Genomic DNA, 18,936 nt, shown 5'->3' on the forward strand with positions numbered 1-18,936 from the left:
TGTGTTAATAATGTAATCTGTATAAATTAGCATATATAATGTCATTAAAGTTTTATTGTATATGCCCGTGTCATGCTTAATACATCGTGTTAGATGTAGTTTCAGCTAACCCGAGTTATTGGAGTCGACGTGGTACCAGCTGCAGCTGCAGTGCTAACCATTGAAGTCAACCATAGCAGCTGTGAAGCTAAACCATAGCAGCCATAGAGCTGAGTAAAAAGTGTTGCTGGTCAAGTAGCAAGTGATCGGGCGATGCTGACCGAGATTGGTGGGTGCTGATTGCTTGATTGACCAACCTGGAACACTGACGGCTTGATTGGCCAGTGTGACTGCTAGCTGAGTGTGCTGGTGATGGAGTGTCTAACTCCATACATGTAATCTTTTAGCTGTGGGCTAATTTTTGGGATTTGTAAATCCGTGTGTTTTTTGGGACTGTAAAGATATTTGCATATCTGACCCTTTTGTTTACATAATTTCACTATTTGAGTGAAAACATTTTACTATATGAGTAAAATACTACATTTGTTTTTACTATTTGAGTAAAACACATCAATCTTTTCGTTGTGAAATCACTGTGAATCATTCACCCCTTCTTCTTGTACTGTGTCAGGTCATTTATTTGTATTTTCATTAATTCATGCGTTTTATGTTAATTGATCCGATATTTGGATCATATAAACACACATATTAATCATAATGCTCATTCAAGTTGTTTGTTATTAAACATTGTGTTTGTATCACCATCAAAAGTGTTCTGTTATGAATCTGAAATCCCACCCGGTTATCTTTTAACAGTCAGCCTGGTGTCAGGATCATATGACTGGGTGGGACATTATGTTACATATCAGCGGCATGATGCCCCAGTGCTAGACATCACTATCAACTGCCTCACTGCAGACATCATAGTGATATGACTGAAAAATTGTTAAAGCTACTTTAAAAATCCAAATCACAGACACACATTTACCTCAATTTATTTAAAGAATCCTTGATCAAAATGTTGCATGCTAAATATATAATTTTTCTTTTACTGCATATGCCTTTCAGCCTAACTCTAATCGGTCAATTGGAACTATACAGTGCTACACAGTGGACCACACTGACCATCATTATGGTATTAACAGATCACATAAAAAGATCACATTTTGCCACCAATGATATCAATTTAATTCAACGTGTCAGAATTAAACGATGGCTACAAATTCTGCCATGGGTAAAGTACTGTGTATAAAATGTTCTGTCATCTCTTTTCTTTGACGAATTACAATATATCACAAGTTGGCCTGATATTACTCACTTGATTAACTGACATGTTAGTTTTTAAATGCAAATTTATGTGTATTTAAACTGGAATGGAAAGGTAACTTTGGGGTACTTATTTACAGCACTGTATATTAGTGATAATGTTCCTCTTCTTATTGTTTTAGACCAAATACAAAGGAGATTCAAACATGGCAGATTCTCTTGCTTCATGTTTGAAATTATATATATTATATATTTAAATATATTATATATTTAAATGCTTACATTTCCTTATGGGTTGTAATAAATTGGTCCAAACAAGTAATGTTGATTTTCATTCATTGTACATGTTAAGTGGTTACTCTGTGGTATGAACCAAGGAATAACTGTATATCCTCTTTGCCAGGGTTTATGCTTTATGTTTCTATGTTTCTATGTTTATGTCAACAACATCAGAAAAATTCACTCCCAAAATGGGCAATGGGAATAAATCTAAAGGACACAATACAACAAGTTCATCACAAGACTGCAATCAGTTACTCCCCAAAAACGATGCCGCATCCTAACAAACTTAGTACTGTTGAAAAGAGGTCCATGTGCAATCTACCTCCTTAAAAATCTATAGGCATTATATGTATCAGATGAGTGCTATCAAGTCCTGCCACCTACCCCCACAAAGCATCATGTAGTGTTGTTCAGTCAAGATGAGAATTAATGGTGTTCATAATTCATAGATCTACAACTGCATGGGTAGTAACAACGAAACTAGGTAAGTATACCCAGATATATGGACTAGCTTAAATCTTCAATCCTAACATCAGATATGATAAGGAAGTAGGAATATGACAGGTTGTAGATGGTGGGGGAGGAAACAAATAAAAACTTATAGAATTGAGGCACAATAACTGAGGCTGTAATTGACTGGTTTTCAAGAAACTATTTCCTACACTGGGAATATATCTCAAGACTTTGATCGCTGTAACTGGCCGAAGTGTGGAAGTCCCCAAAACAACACAGAATCCTATGTAAGGATACTGCAGACTAGCATGTCTAAATCTTTGGTCAATAACTCTTTAGATAAAAAAGAAGGTGGTTCTTCCTGGAGTTTTCCAGGTTCTTCCTCCACCAGTTATACTGGCCACCATGGTGTTAAACACACCACATCACCACTAACAGATTTGAAAGACCTTCATGCAAGGTGTTTTCTTTAAATTTGGTCAGATGCAGTTAAGGTGTTTCACAGATTCTTTCTTTCTTTTCTTTACAACAGCAGCTATATTTTGAGGTTAATCAGCATCACTTCTATAAAGTTCAAGGTCATCTATGTCAGAATGCTTTCTGGCAATTTGGTTCAATTCTTTTAAATGAATTTTGAGAAGCCATTTAAAGGATTTTATATATTTAGTAATAACAACCTAATGAGACAGATGAGAGTCAGCTGAACAAGTTAGAAGATATGTATGTAGGATGCTCTCTTTCAAATTTGGTCAGATTCTGTTCCGTGGTTTGTTTGTTTTTTTGTTGAGAAGTTGTCAAAATCAATAGCGAATGGACAACACATGATGGACAAAAGACTATACCATAAACTCACTTTGCCTTATTTCCTGGCGAGCAAAAAATTAAATATATACTGACCAAGGGGTTCATACAACTGCACCCTTAATATCTGTATCATGGGCCATTGAAATTGCTTTGATGATAAGATGACTCTTGATTTGGAGTCCAAAATCCACACTCTTTCAAAATGTGAAGCTCCACCTCATCTGCCAGTTATTTGATACAATACAAGTGTACTTTTACCTCAGTAAGGTCAGTGTCACTAAAGAGAGACAGATGGAATGAAATAGTCAAGATAAAAGCTAAAGCAGTAATTCTCCCAAAGATAAGCTATAAACCAGTTTCACTGATGTAAAGCAAATATCACCAACTCTATCATTATCCAGGTAATTAATAATAAAGAAGAATCATTTAGACATTGAGAGAGAGAGAGATGCATTAAATAATGAGACAAAAAATGAGAAAATATGATGGGTTCATTATATTTCATTTAAAAACTTCAGCTTCCATCTGAAAATCAGAACTTGTGTGTGAATCCAAAGAACTGTAACATCCTGAGTAATTGTATAACAGGAATGTACAATACTGCATTAACACTGAATCATATGCTTAACAAAATTTATATTACATTGAGCTAAAAATAGCTAAATTATTAAAAGAAACTTCTTTGTACCAGCAAGAATAAAACATCTGTAAAATTTAATAAACAAATAATATTTGATAAAATTAACTTCCAAATATCATAAACACATTTATAAATACTATGGGTTGGTGGTTCTTCTTGGGATTTTTTTTGTGTTCATCCTCAACCAGACATACTGGCCACCATGTACAGCCTATGTATTGAAACCCCAAACAACAAAAAAATCATACAGAGAACATGCACGCACATTATCCTATTTAAACTAATTCATGGGCTATGTACACTCCTAGGGTTATAGTGGATAATGCTGATGTCTCAATCATTATAAATAACATCTGCAATTATTTGTAGGAGTTTTATAGCCAAGAAATTAGCAACAGCACTGCCTGGAATTATTGTCAGTCTAATACACAATACACTATTTTTAGAAAACAGCTGGACAGGCAGGTTGTTCCTCTCCTAGCTGAATACGTTATTTATTTTGGAATTAATATTTGGTATACTGCTTACATTTTTTATAAAAAGTGTCCTTCTGACCACAAAATCAACATTTCTTTCTTACCTCAAATGCAATTAATTAACAAAATTTGGTCAAGGTATCTGGTATTTAAGTAAAATTATTGTGGGAACAGGTATTCTATTTTTCAGTCGCTGTCACCTAGACATTTGACCTTTTGAGCCTGAAATTGGTAGATTTTCTCACTGTCCCAAATACAAGCTACATACAATGTTTTATGATGGTAAATGGTGGTGGTTGTTGTTGTCATTGTAGGGTTTAATGCCATTTTTCAGATCTCATATCATGGTAGTTTTTTATGGTCTTACAGTGGGCATATAAAAACATAGAAAATCCTTTCTTAAGGATCAACTGATTGTCACTGACAACAAAGTATAATTTACTACTCTTATTACCAGACACATATTTGCAACATATATTAGTTCCATCAGTTTGTGCTAAATATAGGTTTAACTGTACAGTTGTTACTTATTGTGTTTATAAGTATCATAATGTACCTTAGTATGTTTACTTAGCCTAGTGTAAGATTACCAAAAGTAGAAAAGATAAGAAATAAATATAAGAAATAAATATGAGCAACCTTTGAGAAATCCATTTCCCTTTATAACAGTGGGTATCTGAATATTCAAATTATCTTTGCTATCAGAGTTTAATTTTTTTCACATAAGTTTTTTGTTTCAGCAGTTTAAAAATGCAGAATAATAAAAAGGTTAATGAATAGATTACAGCCTTCTGAACTTTCCTCAGCAAAAGTGAAAGTAAAGCAGTCTGTACTACCAGTCTTTCTCATTGCCAATGCAGTTCCCAAATCAACACTAAATATTTACTTTGATTTTGGTGTTGTGCTTTATGGCACATCAAAACAAGTCAGTTATTTGAGGCAATTGGAGTAAAGTGCTTGGCCCAAGAGCACACCAAGGTAGCTGAATCAGGCTGGTCCGATGGTAGGATTCAAACCTGCACCCTTCCAGTTTTTAATCCCACATCCTAATCACTGACCCCAACAGCTCCTCTAAATATTTGCTAAAAGTTGGTCCAATACATTAATTTGAATGACAAAACATAAAATGCCATTGAACAATGTTCACATTATGAGTCATCCATTGAGTATTTATGCATAGAGGAAGATTTGAAGTTTGCATATGTGTACATGGGATGGGGGATGGGAAGGGGGAGTAAGACCAAGTAGTATGTATGCGTATAATAACAAAAACTATATTATAGCTACTATGAGAAAAACCTATGTTTCTTAGCCAGCAACAAACAACCTTTAGTCTTCGCACACTTTCCTGTTTGTTTGTAGCTCCAACCGATTTTAATACTGAAAAGCATCAAGGATGCTGATCAATTAAAAAATGCAAAGAACTTCATTTCATTCATCAATTTGTAATTTTTAGCCTGATTGTTGCCAGGAGGTCCCTAACACTGTTAGCTTGTTAGCAGACAGAAGCTCTTGATGTAAGCAAGCATACAGACTGCACACCATTCTTTTCTGGTTCCAAGAACAATCTACTGCAGTCAAGACTGTGTCATCTGCATCCAATATTTGCAATGTCTGATTTTAATATGTCTAGAGAAATTGTGTGTGTGTGTGTGTGTGTGTGTGTGTGTGTGTGTATGTGGAAGGTTACTAAGCAAAAATGTGTGATGGGGGAGGAAGGTAGAAAAAGTACACCATGCAATGATGTGGAGGGGGAAGGGGGTTGAAAATGGCTGATTTTATGCATATGTACTAAATGGATGGGCCCTTAGCAATATGTTTTAAAATTATTTTCTTTTGTTACAATCCTACAATATTCCGCAGATCTGTCAGGATAAAAATACAATTTATTCTGTAGATGCTAAAATATCCAAGAAGGAGACGTATGCTACAAAATCAGCTTCATAGAAGTTGTAAAATCTGATTATAGATATCAACATTTCCTTGGTAGTTGTTATGTTCTATAGCTTTCAGTTCTGCAATGTAGTCTGCTGGAAGTCCATTTTGCTCAGCTCCACGTATGATTATGTCCAAATACTGTGGAGAAGGGCGTGCATCAAATTCATCACTTGACCGACTGAGCATGTATGTTCTGCAATGTAGGGTTTGGCCCTGTTGGGAAAAGACATCCACTTCTAATGGTTCATAGACGTCTGCATGAACTCCTTCCTGCCTAAAATATAAATAATGACTCTCTTATTACCTGAATATACAAAGAATGAGGAGAAAAATACGAATTTAAGCAAACCAGACAAAAGACTGTTGATATAAAACATGAGACCAGGGGTCAAGCTAAGACTTGAAATTTAGGGAGAAGTGACTTCTATTGGACAAAACAGGGAGAAGTGAGAGCTCATCAGGGAGAAGTGAATGCGAAGCAAGAAACGCAATATATGTGTGCGTGTGTGTTCTCTTATTTTAATTATACCCTTTATTTCTCACTGTTCATATTTGCATTTAATATATGATTTAAGCAATACTTTATTTTCAAGTAAAAAAAATTAAAGTTATTTTCACTATATGACTCTAAACGAGAATAATAGAAACTACATCTTGTAACAAATTTTAACTGAGTAACCAGATTACATTATTGTAATTGCAAGTAAATAAAAATGCTTAATCAACTACTCTTAATCAATTTTTGTTTTTGTTTTTTTTTGTGTTATTTTGCTATACTTTCTAAAAAGTTCACAATAATGGCACTTTCAAAGATTTCTAAACACATTTGAAACAACCCCTTTACCATGTACATGAGGGAAAATGCACACGTGTCTTAAGATTGTACTGTTTGTAATAATTTTGATGTTGCGGATAAAACATTACCGTAACTATTCATACATAACACACTAAACTGCATAAAATTACAAACATGGCTCCTTTATAGTAAAACTAAATCCTTCTTTCCAACCAAATCAACACATAAATGGGTCCATCTATTTTTAGAAGGAGTGGTTTTCATAATGTAATCATTCACTTTATATAGCTTCATTACAACAGTCCATTGATAGGATTGCACACTTGTGGTTTATTAATTTGTCTACATACTTTTTGGCAATGGTTAAATAGTATATGCTTTGCTGCTTTTTTTCCATATTTTCACAAATACGAGTCAAGTCAGAAAACAAGTCTGACCTTGCAACACTTTTCATGCATTCCATAACATAACATTGTCCCATATGTTTCTGACCTACATAATTGCATTTTAAAATTAAATCTTAAATATCATAATACCTAGACTTTGCTTTCTATGAATTGTACATTTTTCTTAATATATTTGCCAGATTATTTACAAAAACAGACAATCTAATAAGCATTGTCTGCAATTATTTCCTGGTTAGGCCTGGTTCACTTACAGCAGTTTCAAGCTAATTTTATGATGAAATAGTGTACAAGAGGCAGTTAAAATATCCAGATCACCGATTCAGTTCTTAAAACACAAATTTATATTTACATACTATTGTTAAAGTTCCTAAACACAAGTTTGTATGTGTTTACCATCAAAAGATAACATGCGGAAATCGGGCAGTGATAGTTGCTATATAGCTTACTCTGCAAATTTGGCAAACTTTCCATCTTTCATCCTTATACAAGTTGATGCTGAGTATAAGACAAGGCCAGATCAACACCTCTGATTGTGTTTTTCACTTTGTTCCACACAGCATCGTGATTTTTATCCTACCTGTGTATTATGTACTTTTACCTACATATAATGATGCTGGCCCGAAAATTTACTGAGTTACAGGTAGGATAAAACTTGTGATGCTGTGTGGAATTTAATTATAATAACTTTGGGTTTCCTAAATATTAAAAGTATCACTGTATGTTATTTCAGATTACCTACAATAGGGAAATTGTATCAATAATACTAAAATGCATTTTCCGAGGGTGGGGGTGGATGGGGGTGGGGGGAAGAGAGATACAGAGAGAAGGATGCATATGTATTCCATCACATTTTTCTTTTTTTGCACCTTGAGTTCAGCTCTTTGTGGATTTTTTTGTTGTTTTTTTAAACTTATTGCCCCCGTGTTGCTGAAGCTTTTGTCAAAGAGAGAAAGCATTAATAAATGAAAAATAAATGTAAACTATGAAAATAACTACGTAACCATACTCCTTCAATGTTTAAATATTCACAATAGTTATTTCCATACAGTCTCCATTAGGTTAAATTCCAAGAATGACCTGTTTGCATGAGGTCTAATTTTCTTTGCAAGTATAATGACCTCTCCATTTCCAACAATTAAGATTTTCTTTAAAGTGCATGTACTCTTCCTGTACTTAGACAGCAGTTGTTTTTTATCTTTGCTCATGCTAGATGTAATTTAAACTGGTGTCGTTCTGTCCGCAAGTTCCAAAATGTCACTGGCTGTGAAATTTACAATAGTAGCCACCTGGCATTTCCTTTAACTATATGGTACAGTATTCATAATACCCATGGGTAGCTTCATTTCATTACTGGCAGCCTTGCTAATCTGATCTGGTCTGCATAATCTTGACCTCAAATAGGTGTACGCTTGGAATGACTTAATACAGCTGTAGCATATTAACATGTAAATACCACTACATGTACAAAGCCCTGTGATTCTTTTAATAATGGAAGTGGAAACAAAAATTAGAAGGAATTGCTTAACTAGTGGTATTAATTGATAATGGAATATGGTACTGCACTTGTACACAAGTAAAATCAGTCATCATGTAAGTGAATAATACAGATTTACAATCGTGAAGACATCTCTGTCTGTCTGTCTCTCTCAATGGGGCATACAGATTATTTGATCATCAGGTGAAAGAAGAAAATTGTAATGGAATATGTCTTTGTGTCATAATTATTCATCTTCTAACAAGTAAATTCTAATGCACATATATGTAATTAAATTTAAACAATGTATATTACAAACAATGTACATTACAAGTGCATGTTCCTTTAGCACAATTACACCTGATCTATGTTAATTTTTAATACTGAATATCACATAATTGTTTAAAAAACTCCTATATTTGTTCATACACTATCTCTTCCCCAAAATGAAATATTTTTACACATTTTTCGTACTCTTGGAGAATTATTTTCTATACGAAAAATATGATAAAGCAATTTGGAAGACATAATCCATATATACGTCGATTCGGAGTATAAGACGAAGCTAAGATTTTCTGGTCAATAAGCATCATCTTGTAGGCCGGCAAATACGGTACTATCTGAATCAAATGTCACCTTTTTTTTTACATCTATGTGAGACTGAAATTTAAATTCTTATAGACAATATATTGGCCATAATTTTTCATCATTAATATCCATTGATATCCATAGTTATATTTGCACTACAGCACAGTTAACAACTTCCTAAGATGCATGAAATAGGCCATAAGGGCAGAGTTTGGTTTTTGGTCACCGCATTAACTGCTTTGTTATTCTGAGTCACACAGTCTACATTAATGTAACAGCACTGAGTTGTAGGGTTGAATATTGTTTTCCCAACACCTAAATTCATTGTGCTATTGGATATATCACATTCAATACACTCTGTGCCAAGGTATTAATTAGAGGGCATTGGTAACTTCCCCTACACATCTGTCAGAACTCAGAAATGGTACATGCATTTTGCAACTTTTAAATTACAATTAGGAACTGCGTGGTAAGCCCTTTCCATTGGAATAAATTATCTTTTGTGCAATATCTTGATGAATTTTTGCTTATTATTCAGTTTTTTGTTATCTTTTTTTCTTCAATTATGATTTACATTACTTCATGAATGCTGGTGCTTTCTTGTAAGATTGAATAATGATAAATGTTTATTCACATCCTTTGTTGGGAATCCCAGGTATGCAGATCAACTTATAAATCTTTGGGTGTGAGTCAGCTTTAGGAACTTGTATAGCACCAAAACTCTACGGCAGTAGCAGGATCTGAACATGTTTTGTTTTTTTCTCCAACAAGATTGTACTTTTCCTCCAGAAGTCTTTTATAGTGTTTTTGTGAAGCCTCCTCTACTGTTTTCTCACTTGTTACAAACTAGTTATGACAATTATTCTGTTTTGAAATAACATATCTCTTTTGAAAATTGCCTATGGTTTTCAAAGAGTGACTGCAGTGTCCAATTTGTACTCTTAGAATTATAGTCTGCACCATTTATATTATTTCTTTGCATCAAGGGGAGTTAGTATCAGCTGACAATCTGATCATAGCAAAATTTTGGCCTGTGGCTGCAAATCCCGAAGTTCATAAATTTCTCATGTGAAAAGTGATGCAATGCAAACTGAACCTTTTGGCTGCCATAATCACTTTTTAATGGGTGATTAAAAAAAAACTAATTAAGAATGTTTTAGGCATCCAAAATATCTTCTTTACACCAGAGATCAATGAAAACAAAGGGTTGTCTAACTAGATACCATGCATATCAGTATGTTAGACACTGGGAATTAAGAAAGACATTAGACAAACTATTACAATCCAGTTATCTACATCTATAATGTATGAACATGGTTAACATTTTTTGTAACTCAACATTCGTTCTTATCATCTGTCAGTATTACATTACATAAGGGTTGATTACTATCACTGTGCATAATTAGAAATACCACCCAACTGTAGTAAAGTGTCTTATCCATGGACACACCATGGAGATGGAGATGATCCAGGAAAATTTGTTGATAAGATTCTAACCCACACACTTTCAGTCATGAGTCCAGCACACTGTGGCTCCACGGTAATGGTATATGGTCTAGAACTAAACTTACTATGCAGAAAAACAGTTTTCTTCTTTCAGTCAAAGTGACCTTGACTTCTGACCTTCTCACCCCAAAATCAGTAGATTTATTTCATACCCAATCTCACGTCATCCAAAAACTTTCATGAAGATACATGGTTGAAAAATGAAAGTATTGTGCAAAATTATCATAGTGACCCCCAACATGATTGGGTTCTTCTTCACACCAAGCACACTCTATCCACAAATTTGGTACAGGTCTGAGATGCAGAAGAAATTTTAATGTGTGAAAACCATTTGTACCCAAAATCAAAATCAAAACAAATATATAAAACACACACACACACACACACACACACACATATATATATATATATATATATATATCTTCTTTCAGTCATCTAAACATTCGACATTTTAACCCCAAAATCACATACAATAAGACTATATGAAATGTTCATAAATATTTATGCAAAATTAGTTTTAATGCTATTATTTAACAATTGTATCATCATACAAATTTTACAACTTTTAGAAAATTTTAAAAATACCGATCCAATGTCTCCTTGTGTTCATTCCCCAGCTCCCAGACACAGCCCCAGACACAGGTCCCATAACTTTGGTAGATACTGGCAGGCGCCCCTTTCCATCTGCATTCCATTGGATCCTTGCCATATGAGCGGAATTGTAATGAATAGTCCTCCAAAACAATTATAATATCATTAAACTATGTTGTCATATTTTGGGTAAAGTTCAAATTTCCCAGGGAAAGTACAATTTTCTAGTAAACTTGCCTTTTGTGCAAACTGACTGTAATAAAATTTGCAAAGACCAGTCCAGGAATAAAACAAAAGAAAACCAACAAAATCATACAAGGGTGTTATTAAGAAAGATTCCAAGGTGTAAAACAAATAAAAACTGGAATAAGTAGAGAGACAATGTCACAAAATTAAAAGGCAGTCTATAAAACTATGTGTGTGTGTGGTGTGTCTGTGTGTTTAATTAGGATTTTTAACATAGCTTTAATAATATATCAGTCATATCTCTATAATGTCTGCAGTGTGAAAGTTTATAGTAATATCTAGCATTGGGGCATCATGCCACAAACATGTAGCATCATGTCCCACCCGTCACATTATCCTGGCACCACGCAGACCAGTCCTAACACTAACCTCTTTATGCTGACTGCCAAGTTAGGCAGCTGTTAGTACAATTTTTTTGGCATGACTTGGCAGGGGTGCGAACCCACAACCTCCTGCATTCGAGGCAGATGCTCTAACCTATACCAGTACTAATGATGATAATACTGTCCCGCTAACAGAAAAATAAAATGATATTAAATCAGAAAGAAGTCTGAAATTGCTCTGATGAATATTTTTGCCACTGTTGCAATAGATAGTGGAAGGAGATGAGTTTCCTTGATCAACAGATGTACTGAGACAATTCATGACAATTATCGGTGAAGAAAAGTTTAAATCGAGAAAGTTTCAGATGAAAAGATTTCATCATGCTCAAGATCCAGTGCACTGGTACAAAGAACGCAATTGTTAATAATATATAGCCCAAAATTCTTAAACTCAGTACCAAAACAAATTAAACGAGCAAGTATATAAAAAAAGATTCTTTACTTCAGCATACCTGCCAATCTCAAGGCACCAGTGAAATCTCAGCGGGGAAAAACAATCTGAATGTAACAAGTGTAATCTACTAGTTTTCTGTCTTAATTACAACAAAAATGTATTCAGGATATTTACATTTCTTTTCGATGTCAAAGTTTTTATGTCAATATGGTTGATCACAAAGTCAATTTAACAAAGCTCAAAACAAGCTTGGTAAAATTCTATAAAGCTGAATTGCACACAATAGATAATCCTCTTTCAATTTTAGCAGCACTATTAATTTTTTATTTGCCCCATTTAGCATGTTTCCAGTTAAAAATACTCTTCTAACACTTTCCACAGCCACTGAACATTCCTGAGCAACAACAACAGAGCCCGAATTCTCTGATAATTATGTCAATATGTCAACTTCTTGACTGGTTCAAAAATGCTTCTTTGTATAATAAATTCAAGCACTAGGAATTCAACTTCATGAAACCAGTCTGTTCTCTACAAATCTCTTATGCTAAGAGCATGGTTATTAACAGAACACTATGTAAACATTTTGGGAAAATAGATGACTGTATACATTAGCCATGTGGCTAAAAGCTTGTTTTCCTGAATTTTCTCACAAATATCGATTAAAAATGACACTGTAAATTGTGATTGCTGTATGTTTGTGTGTTTTAAGGTGTATGTACCTGAAAATGTAATCCATACACAAAAGCATAATCCATACACAGGCCATCATAAAAATGTAATTATATCTATTAAACTGTATTGATTACACCAAAATCATAGTGGCTGGCAGGCATGTTTTGGACAAAACAAATTATCAGCCAGTAAGCATTTTGCCAACTGTGTAACAGGTAAATATTTCAGCAACTTCCTTCAGCCATTTCTATTAGATTTTGGGAGTGGATACAACTGTTACTTGGTTTTAATTGCTATCACCAAAGAATGGCAGTGGGTAGTGCACAAAGGCCATTACTTGGCAGTCACCAAGAAAACTTAATGGAGAAATGTCTTGGCACACAAAGTATATTCTGGTTTAATCTATATTTTCTTCACAGCATTTAAAATTGTTGTTACTTTTAAAAATTTGATGGAAAAAAGTTGTCCCTTAAGTATAAAATTTAAATGACTATGGACAGAAAAATTACGAAGAAGGTAAACCTATAGTACCATAAGTTTAGCAGTTGTAACAAATTCAGCACTCGGATTATCCATTTTTAGCCTTTCCTTCAGCAGATTACTTCCGTATGCAAAGTACAAAAATTTCCCTGGTCTGGCCATGATGCCAATACCTTCAAAACTCTGAAATGATGAAAGATAAAATTTATAATTATTTGCATCCATACAACAGGATTTATTTTTTTTCACTTTTACATGTGCCTTTTCTTTACTTTGTTTTAATTACTTGCATCTTTTATTTTACAGATCTACCTCAATTTCTTTTTGCTTAATTGTGATAGCAATGCTTGTGTCAGAAAAAAGTACATGACCAAAAGGTAAGAGTTGTTGTTGTTGTTGTTGTGGGGTTTAACGCCATTTTTCAGCACACAATAGGCTATACATGGCGGCCAGTATTAATGATGGAGGAAGAACCCGGGAAAACACCGGAAAGAACCACCGACCCACGAGAAGCTACTGGCAAGCTTTCTCACATACCCACATTGGCTGAATCCTAGACTCGAACCGCCGCAGACAGAGGTGAGATGGCAGTGATCTGTAACGAAGAGCGCTTTAGACCACTCGGCCACTCGGGGCCCCCCAAAAGGTAAGAGATATGTGCAATTGAAAATAAAAAATTGTTGTTACAGCCTGAAAATGTAATCAAGTCATCTACTGTATGCATAACAAAATGCCCAACCAATTTTGACTGGCCACACTGAAGAATCTTGACCACCACTAACAAAAGATGCATTTACAAATATTCTTTAAATAAACTGACAAAATGACCAGTTCTGAGGTTCCTCAAGCCACCACCAATACTATATAACATAGGGACTGGAAACTTCATTGGAGCTGTCCAATATCACCATTTCCAGTTTGATATGCAAACCATGTTCCCCAGTCATGCTCTTTGCTACATGTATGAGGATCTGATTGATGATATGTCCAAGAATAAAAAAGATGAACTAAGCTGGATGTAAGTCTATGATGCAGGCATCAGACTGGGACCAGGTTCTTTTCTCAGTTCTAGAACCTTCCATCTTAATACAAGGAAGGTATCATGAATGATCATATATAATCAATAGCTTGAACATCGGACTTAGTAACGCGGAATGTATTAAAACACCTGGCAGGCACACTTTTCTACCACTGAATAATGCCACCCCTTTTTCCTAGGTTTAACTGACACATGGCCATGCTGGCTAGCCATGATGATGAAATATACCAACTGCATACCTGTCAACATTTCAAAAGCCAATTATGGAGAATGAATTAAAAAGAAAAGGATATTGGGACCTAAAATTGGGAGGTTGTTCAGGGCATTTTTTAAGCCTCATTTTTACCAAATATTGGTTGATCTTCCAGTTCCAATATGTGTGCAATTCTCCAAGGATGCACACTTTCTTTATGTGAAATGTCTTATTTTCTTCCAGGATGTGACCTCTTTTCATATTCTAGTCAGCTGCGTTATACAATATCTGCACAATAGCTTAAGGTTAGTCTTAAGTAAACAAGCAAGAAAGACAGCATAACTAATTAACAGTTAATCCATATCATTGCAAATATTTTGTAAAATGGACTGGCCCTCCAATATAATTCAAAGAAATCTTGTTCTACAGTGTATATTATGTAAGTATCAGTAACTGATTGGCAAATAAACTATGCCCAATGCGCTATTTTGTGGTAAATATTAATATGTAGTCTCAAGCTACCATACATGTGGCAACTATTTTCCCCATGTTTTATATCCCATATTTCCTTATTCTCAACTCGAAAGGTATTTAAAATTATTACTAAATAACATTTATTCTGAATTAAGTGTTTTTGAGCACACATAAGCTGCGTGGTACATTTTTGCATTCCTTCTTTTAATTTAATGATGTTAATTAACATGCATATATATATATGGTAGTGCCAGGTGTTCACTCATGTAAGTTTCTTAAGTGGGAATTGAGATGCTACTTCATTCACAGTGATCATTCTTCGGATTGAAACTAATTGCTGATAAAATTTTTTTGTGGTTTATTATCTGCTGTTAGTATTGTTGAAGTGTTTTTAAAAATGCACAAAATGACAGAAATAATGCTTAAACTTAACATTTTATTTACTGAAGATAAAAGTTCTTTGTTGTTGTTGTTGTTGTTGTTGTTGTTCTAGGGTTTAACGCCATTTTTCAGCACAAGATAGGCTATACATGGCGGCCAGTATTAATGGTGGAGGAAGAACCCTGGAAAACCCAGGTAAGAACCACCGACCCACGAGAAGCTACTGGCAGGATTTCCCACGTACCCACGCTAGCCGAGCTTTGGACTCGAACCCACGCAGACAGAGGTAAGATGGCAGTGATCCGGAACGGTGAGCGCTTTAGACCTCTCGTAAAAGTTCTTTGAAGTGTGATAATAATTATTTCATCACAACAATATTCAAAGAAGATAAAAGAGAACATGGCATCTATCGACTACATAAGATATATCTATTTATGCAGAATTCTTTTAGGAGAAATTAAAATTGAGAGACATAATGTAACAAGCATTAGTTCTATGCAAAAATCTGGAGATATTATGAAATCGGAAGGTAGGCATGGAATGACCCCAAAAATCAGGAGTTTGTTTTTTTTTCTCCCAGAGAGTGACAGGTATGCAACTGGAAATCCTGTGTTCTGCTGACTGGTGTGCAGCTACAGTCATTTATACAGTTTTTCTAATTGATGTGCACCTTCTACTGTGCATACTTAATCTATAAGCAATATTTTGCATTTATTACCAACAGAAAAGGTTCAAATATTTTGTATTTGAATGTCGTAAATGCCAAGGAAATCTGAGTGATTCTGTTAGGTCAGTCCTCTGACATGAGAGTTTGTAAATGATCATCATTATGAGCATTCAAAGCTGCATCAAATCTGCCACTTTTAAGTCCTGCAGTCCTAAAAAAAAATTGGTCATTGTGACCTGTTATTAACATATATATTATATGATTAAGTATTGTTGTTTTTGTAAAATTTCTATAACTGTTACTCATAATCATGAAAAGAGATATATGCAAGCACCCTGAAGAGTATTACACTACCATACCACAAGTAGGTCACTGTTACATATTTTATCTCATGTAGACTTTTTACATTGCTTGTGCATTATAATAATATAAAACCCAGGTCACTGTGACAGTTTACATTTTCCTGTTTCTGCGCACCTTTCTGATGTTCAGGTGAGTTTGTGACCCTTTTGCTATTGTGCAAACTTGATATAGCCTCATCTATAGAAATACTACATCATCATAGCAAAGAAAATTCTGGTGTTTCAATAAATGCAAACATGATTTACTGTCTTCTTTTCTTCTTCTTATTATTATTATGCAACTACTTCCTTAATAAAAATTGTGCACTCAAGAATGAGACTAAAAATTCTTTGATTTTTATCTGTAATTATTATATAAAAAATAAAACGAAATGAATGGTACAAAAATTACAAAGGTAATGAACTTATTATTGTTGTTACTCTTAAATACGTTCCCACCACTATTGAAATAATAAACTATTGGTATTTCAGCAATTTTAGCAGGTGATTCTTTTATAAAATGTCTGGAAAAGTCTAAAATCTTGAGGATTGCAAATTCAATATTGAGATCATTCATCATCTTGCCAACTTAATTATAGCTATTCTAATAAATCTGTGTATTAATTCAATAACTATAAATTGTTTCATTAAAAACAAGAAGCATTTATTGTTCTACATTAATATCAAGCTTCAACAGCAAGCTTCAGTTACCACTGTCATCAGTGACAGAGCATATAAGGTGGGAAAAAACATAAATGTAAATAAAAAGATGTTAATATTACCTTCAAAATGCAAAATACCTTGAGAACAGCTATAGTAAGTCATAAATGGGTCATGTATGGGCATTTACTCATCTTAAATTAAGTAGAAGTTATTTTAAGATTTGATACTTAATTTGTTTAACCAAAGTCTAACCCATCCAGATAAATACTCTGCACCTTAACTGTCACCAAGAAACTTTCAGATGGAAATTATCAATCATCATGGATTTTTACAATAGTGGCCATATACTAAACTGGGTCAAGAAAAGAGCATGTTGTGTCTAATCATCACAATATTGGGTAGAATGAATTTGTTTATTATGTGTAGCTTTCATGTGACAACACAACATGATATGGATTATAATGGATCACACCTTTAGGCTGATCTTGTCCAAAAATGTCCGGCTACTTTAACATTGATGACTTATGGGTCATTAAATTAATGAGCCTCCAAATGTGTAAGGAACCAAATAAAGAGAAAAATGTTGAATCAAATTCTAAAAAATGACACCTGTTGGTATTACTGACATAGTGTTGAAAACCTGCATGACCTGATTGACTGTCTGTCTCTCTATATTTATGTAGGTGCACTTAAGCTTTAATTTTCAGAAATATACTCCTTTCATACTGATACTTCTCATTACTTAAGAAACATCAGTTGTTACAGCAAACTATGGATAACAAATGACGATAATAAATGATATATTCCCTCCACACGCATTTCATTCAGGGAGAAACTAGTGTGTACAATCACCAGTTAACACTCAATAATAAATTGGTGAGTGTACACACTAGTTTCCCCCTAAATCAAGTGCCTGTGGTTCCCTCATACTTCTCTGACCCAGTGTCAGAAGGTTCGTGTATTGCGTCAACCATTTTGACCAATATCACCTTTATACCTAGTCCTACAACGTAAGACACATCACTCGATATTTTTGTTCTGAGGGATGATATAGCACTAAAACAAAAACATGTGCTTTGTCTTACATTGCTTTATATCGAGAACAGGGAGTTATGGCACTGCGTCAAAACTGGATTTTGAAACTCTCGCACATACTAAAGTAAAATTGCTTTAATCGTTCTGTCCTTACTGTCGTGCCCAATTTGTTACTGAGGTATATCCAAGTAGAATCAAGTAGTCGAGTCTTTCAAACTGTTAGGCACCGTTTCAGGGACTGGGATGATGGAACAAATGATTCGGAACCACCTATCGGCAAAAGTATCCGGTTGCCGCCTCTGGCTGGCCAGAAGAACACAATTAATTTTACTATATGTTCTCTACATTTGTTTCTCAGTACTGACCTTTCCACAATAAAAATCATATGCTAATCTAAAATACCTTCAAAGATGACTTTACGGTGAAGTTCTTGTCAAAGGCTGACCTGCTCTTTTTTTATATGCTAGGCTGTCATAGCAACATTTAAACAGAACACAGATTTCACTTCCTGATCATCACCAAGGCCTTATTACTCACTGTGCACTGTCGCCGAAATACACACGGACAACCACACCCTGAGCTCATATTCTCAAGAATAAACAATTACCTTTAAATCCCCACCAAACATGCATAAATAAAACTCTTCTATCACCATCAAAATGAGAGGAAAATATGTTCTAAAAATAGACTAGAACTACGGGTACTGAACTGGAAGTACTAATACATAGTTATCATATGACGTCATAACATACGGGCACCGTAAGGTCA

The 18,936-nt window shown here is 34.4% G+C and overlaps 1 protein-coding gene across 5 annotated transcripts; it reads right to left on the reverse strand.

The window, feature by feature from the left end:
• Positions 1-3,265: 3,265 nt before the first annotated feature.
• On the reverse strand, positions 3,266-18,896 carry LOC149770001 (gamma-glutamylcyclotransferase-like). 5 transcript variants are annotated; one of them, XM_089949532.1, is made up of 4 exons: positions 18,776-18,896; positions 13,427-13,558; positions 11,195-11,310; positions 3,266-6,112 (listed from the first exon to the last, which is right to left on the reverse strand). In XM_089949532.1, exons 1-4 carry the CDS (start codon positions 18,821-18,823, stop codon positions 5,842-5,844), a joined length of 567 nt encoding a protein of 188 aa, XP_089805658.1. In that variant the 5' UTR covers positions 18,824-18,896; the 3' UTR covers positions 3,266-5,841. The 5 variants fall into 5 exon arrangements, with proteins under 5 accessions (XP_089805658.1, XP_089805657.1, XP_089805659.1 ...); XM_089949531.1 differs by having other exon boundaries at positions 11,195-11,343; positions 18,776-18,890; XM_089949533.1 differs by lacking the exon at positions 18,776-18,896 and adding an exon at positions 18,571-18,747 and having other exon boundaries at positions 11,195-11,343.
• Between the last annotated feature and the right edge of the window lie 40 nt (positions 18,897-18,936).

This window comes from Sinohyriopsis cumingii, unplaced genomic scaffold (genome assembly GCF_028554795.1).
Source record: "Sinohyriopsis cumingii isolate HCF-2022 unplaced genomic scaffold, ASM2855479v2 utg002881l, whole genome shotgun sequence".
NCBI lineage: Eukaryota > Metazoa > Mollusca > Bivalvia > Unionida > Unionidae > Sinohyriopsis > Sinohyriopsis cumingii.

Excerpts from the sequence above, each read along its gene's own strand:
- LOC149770001 (XM_089949531.1), bottom strand. The coding sequence starts at position 18,823 with ATGGTGATAGAAGAGTTTTATTTATGCATGTTTGGTGGGGATTTAAAG. Across the intron at positions 13,559-18,775 it reads TGTTTGGTGGGGATTTAAAG|AGTTTTGAAGGTATTGGCAT; the intron begins GTAATTGTTTAT and ends TCATCATTTCAG. Across the intron at positions 6,113-11,194 it reads CACAAGGAGACATTGGATCG|GCAGGAAGGAGTTCATGCAG; the intron begins GTATTTTTAAAA and ends TTTATATTTTAG.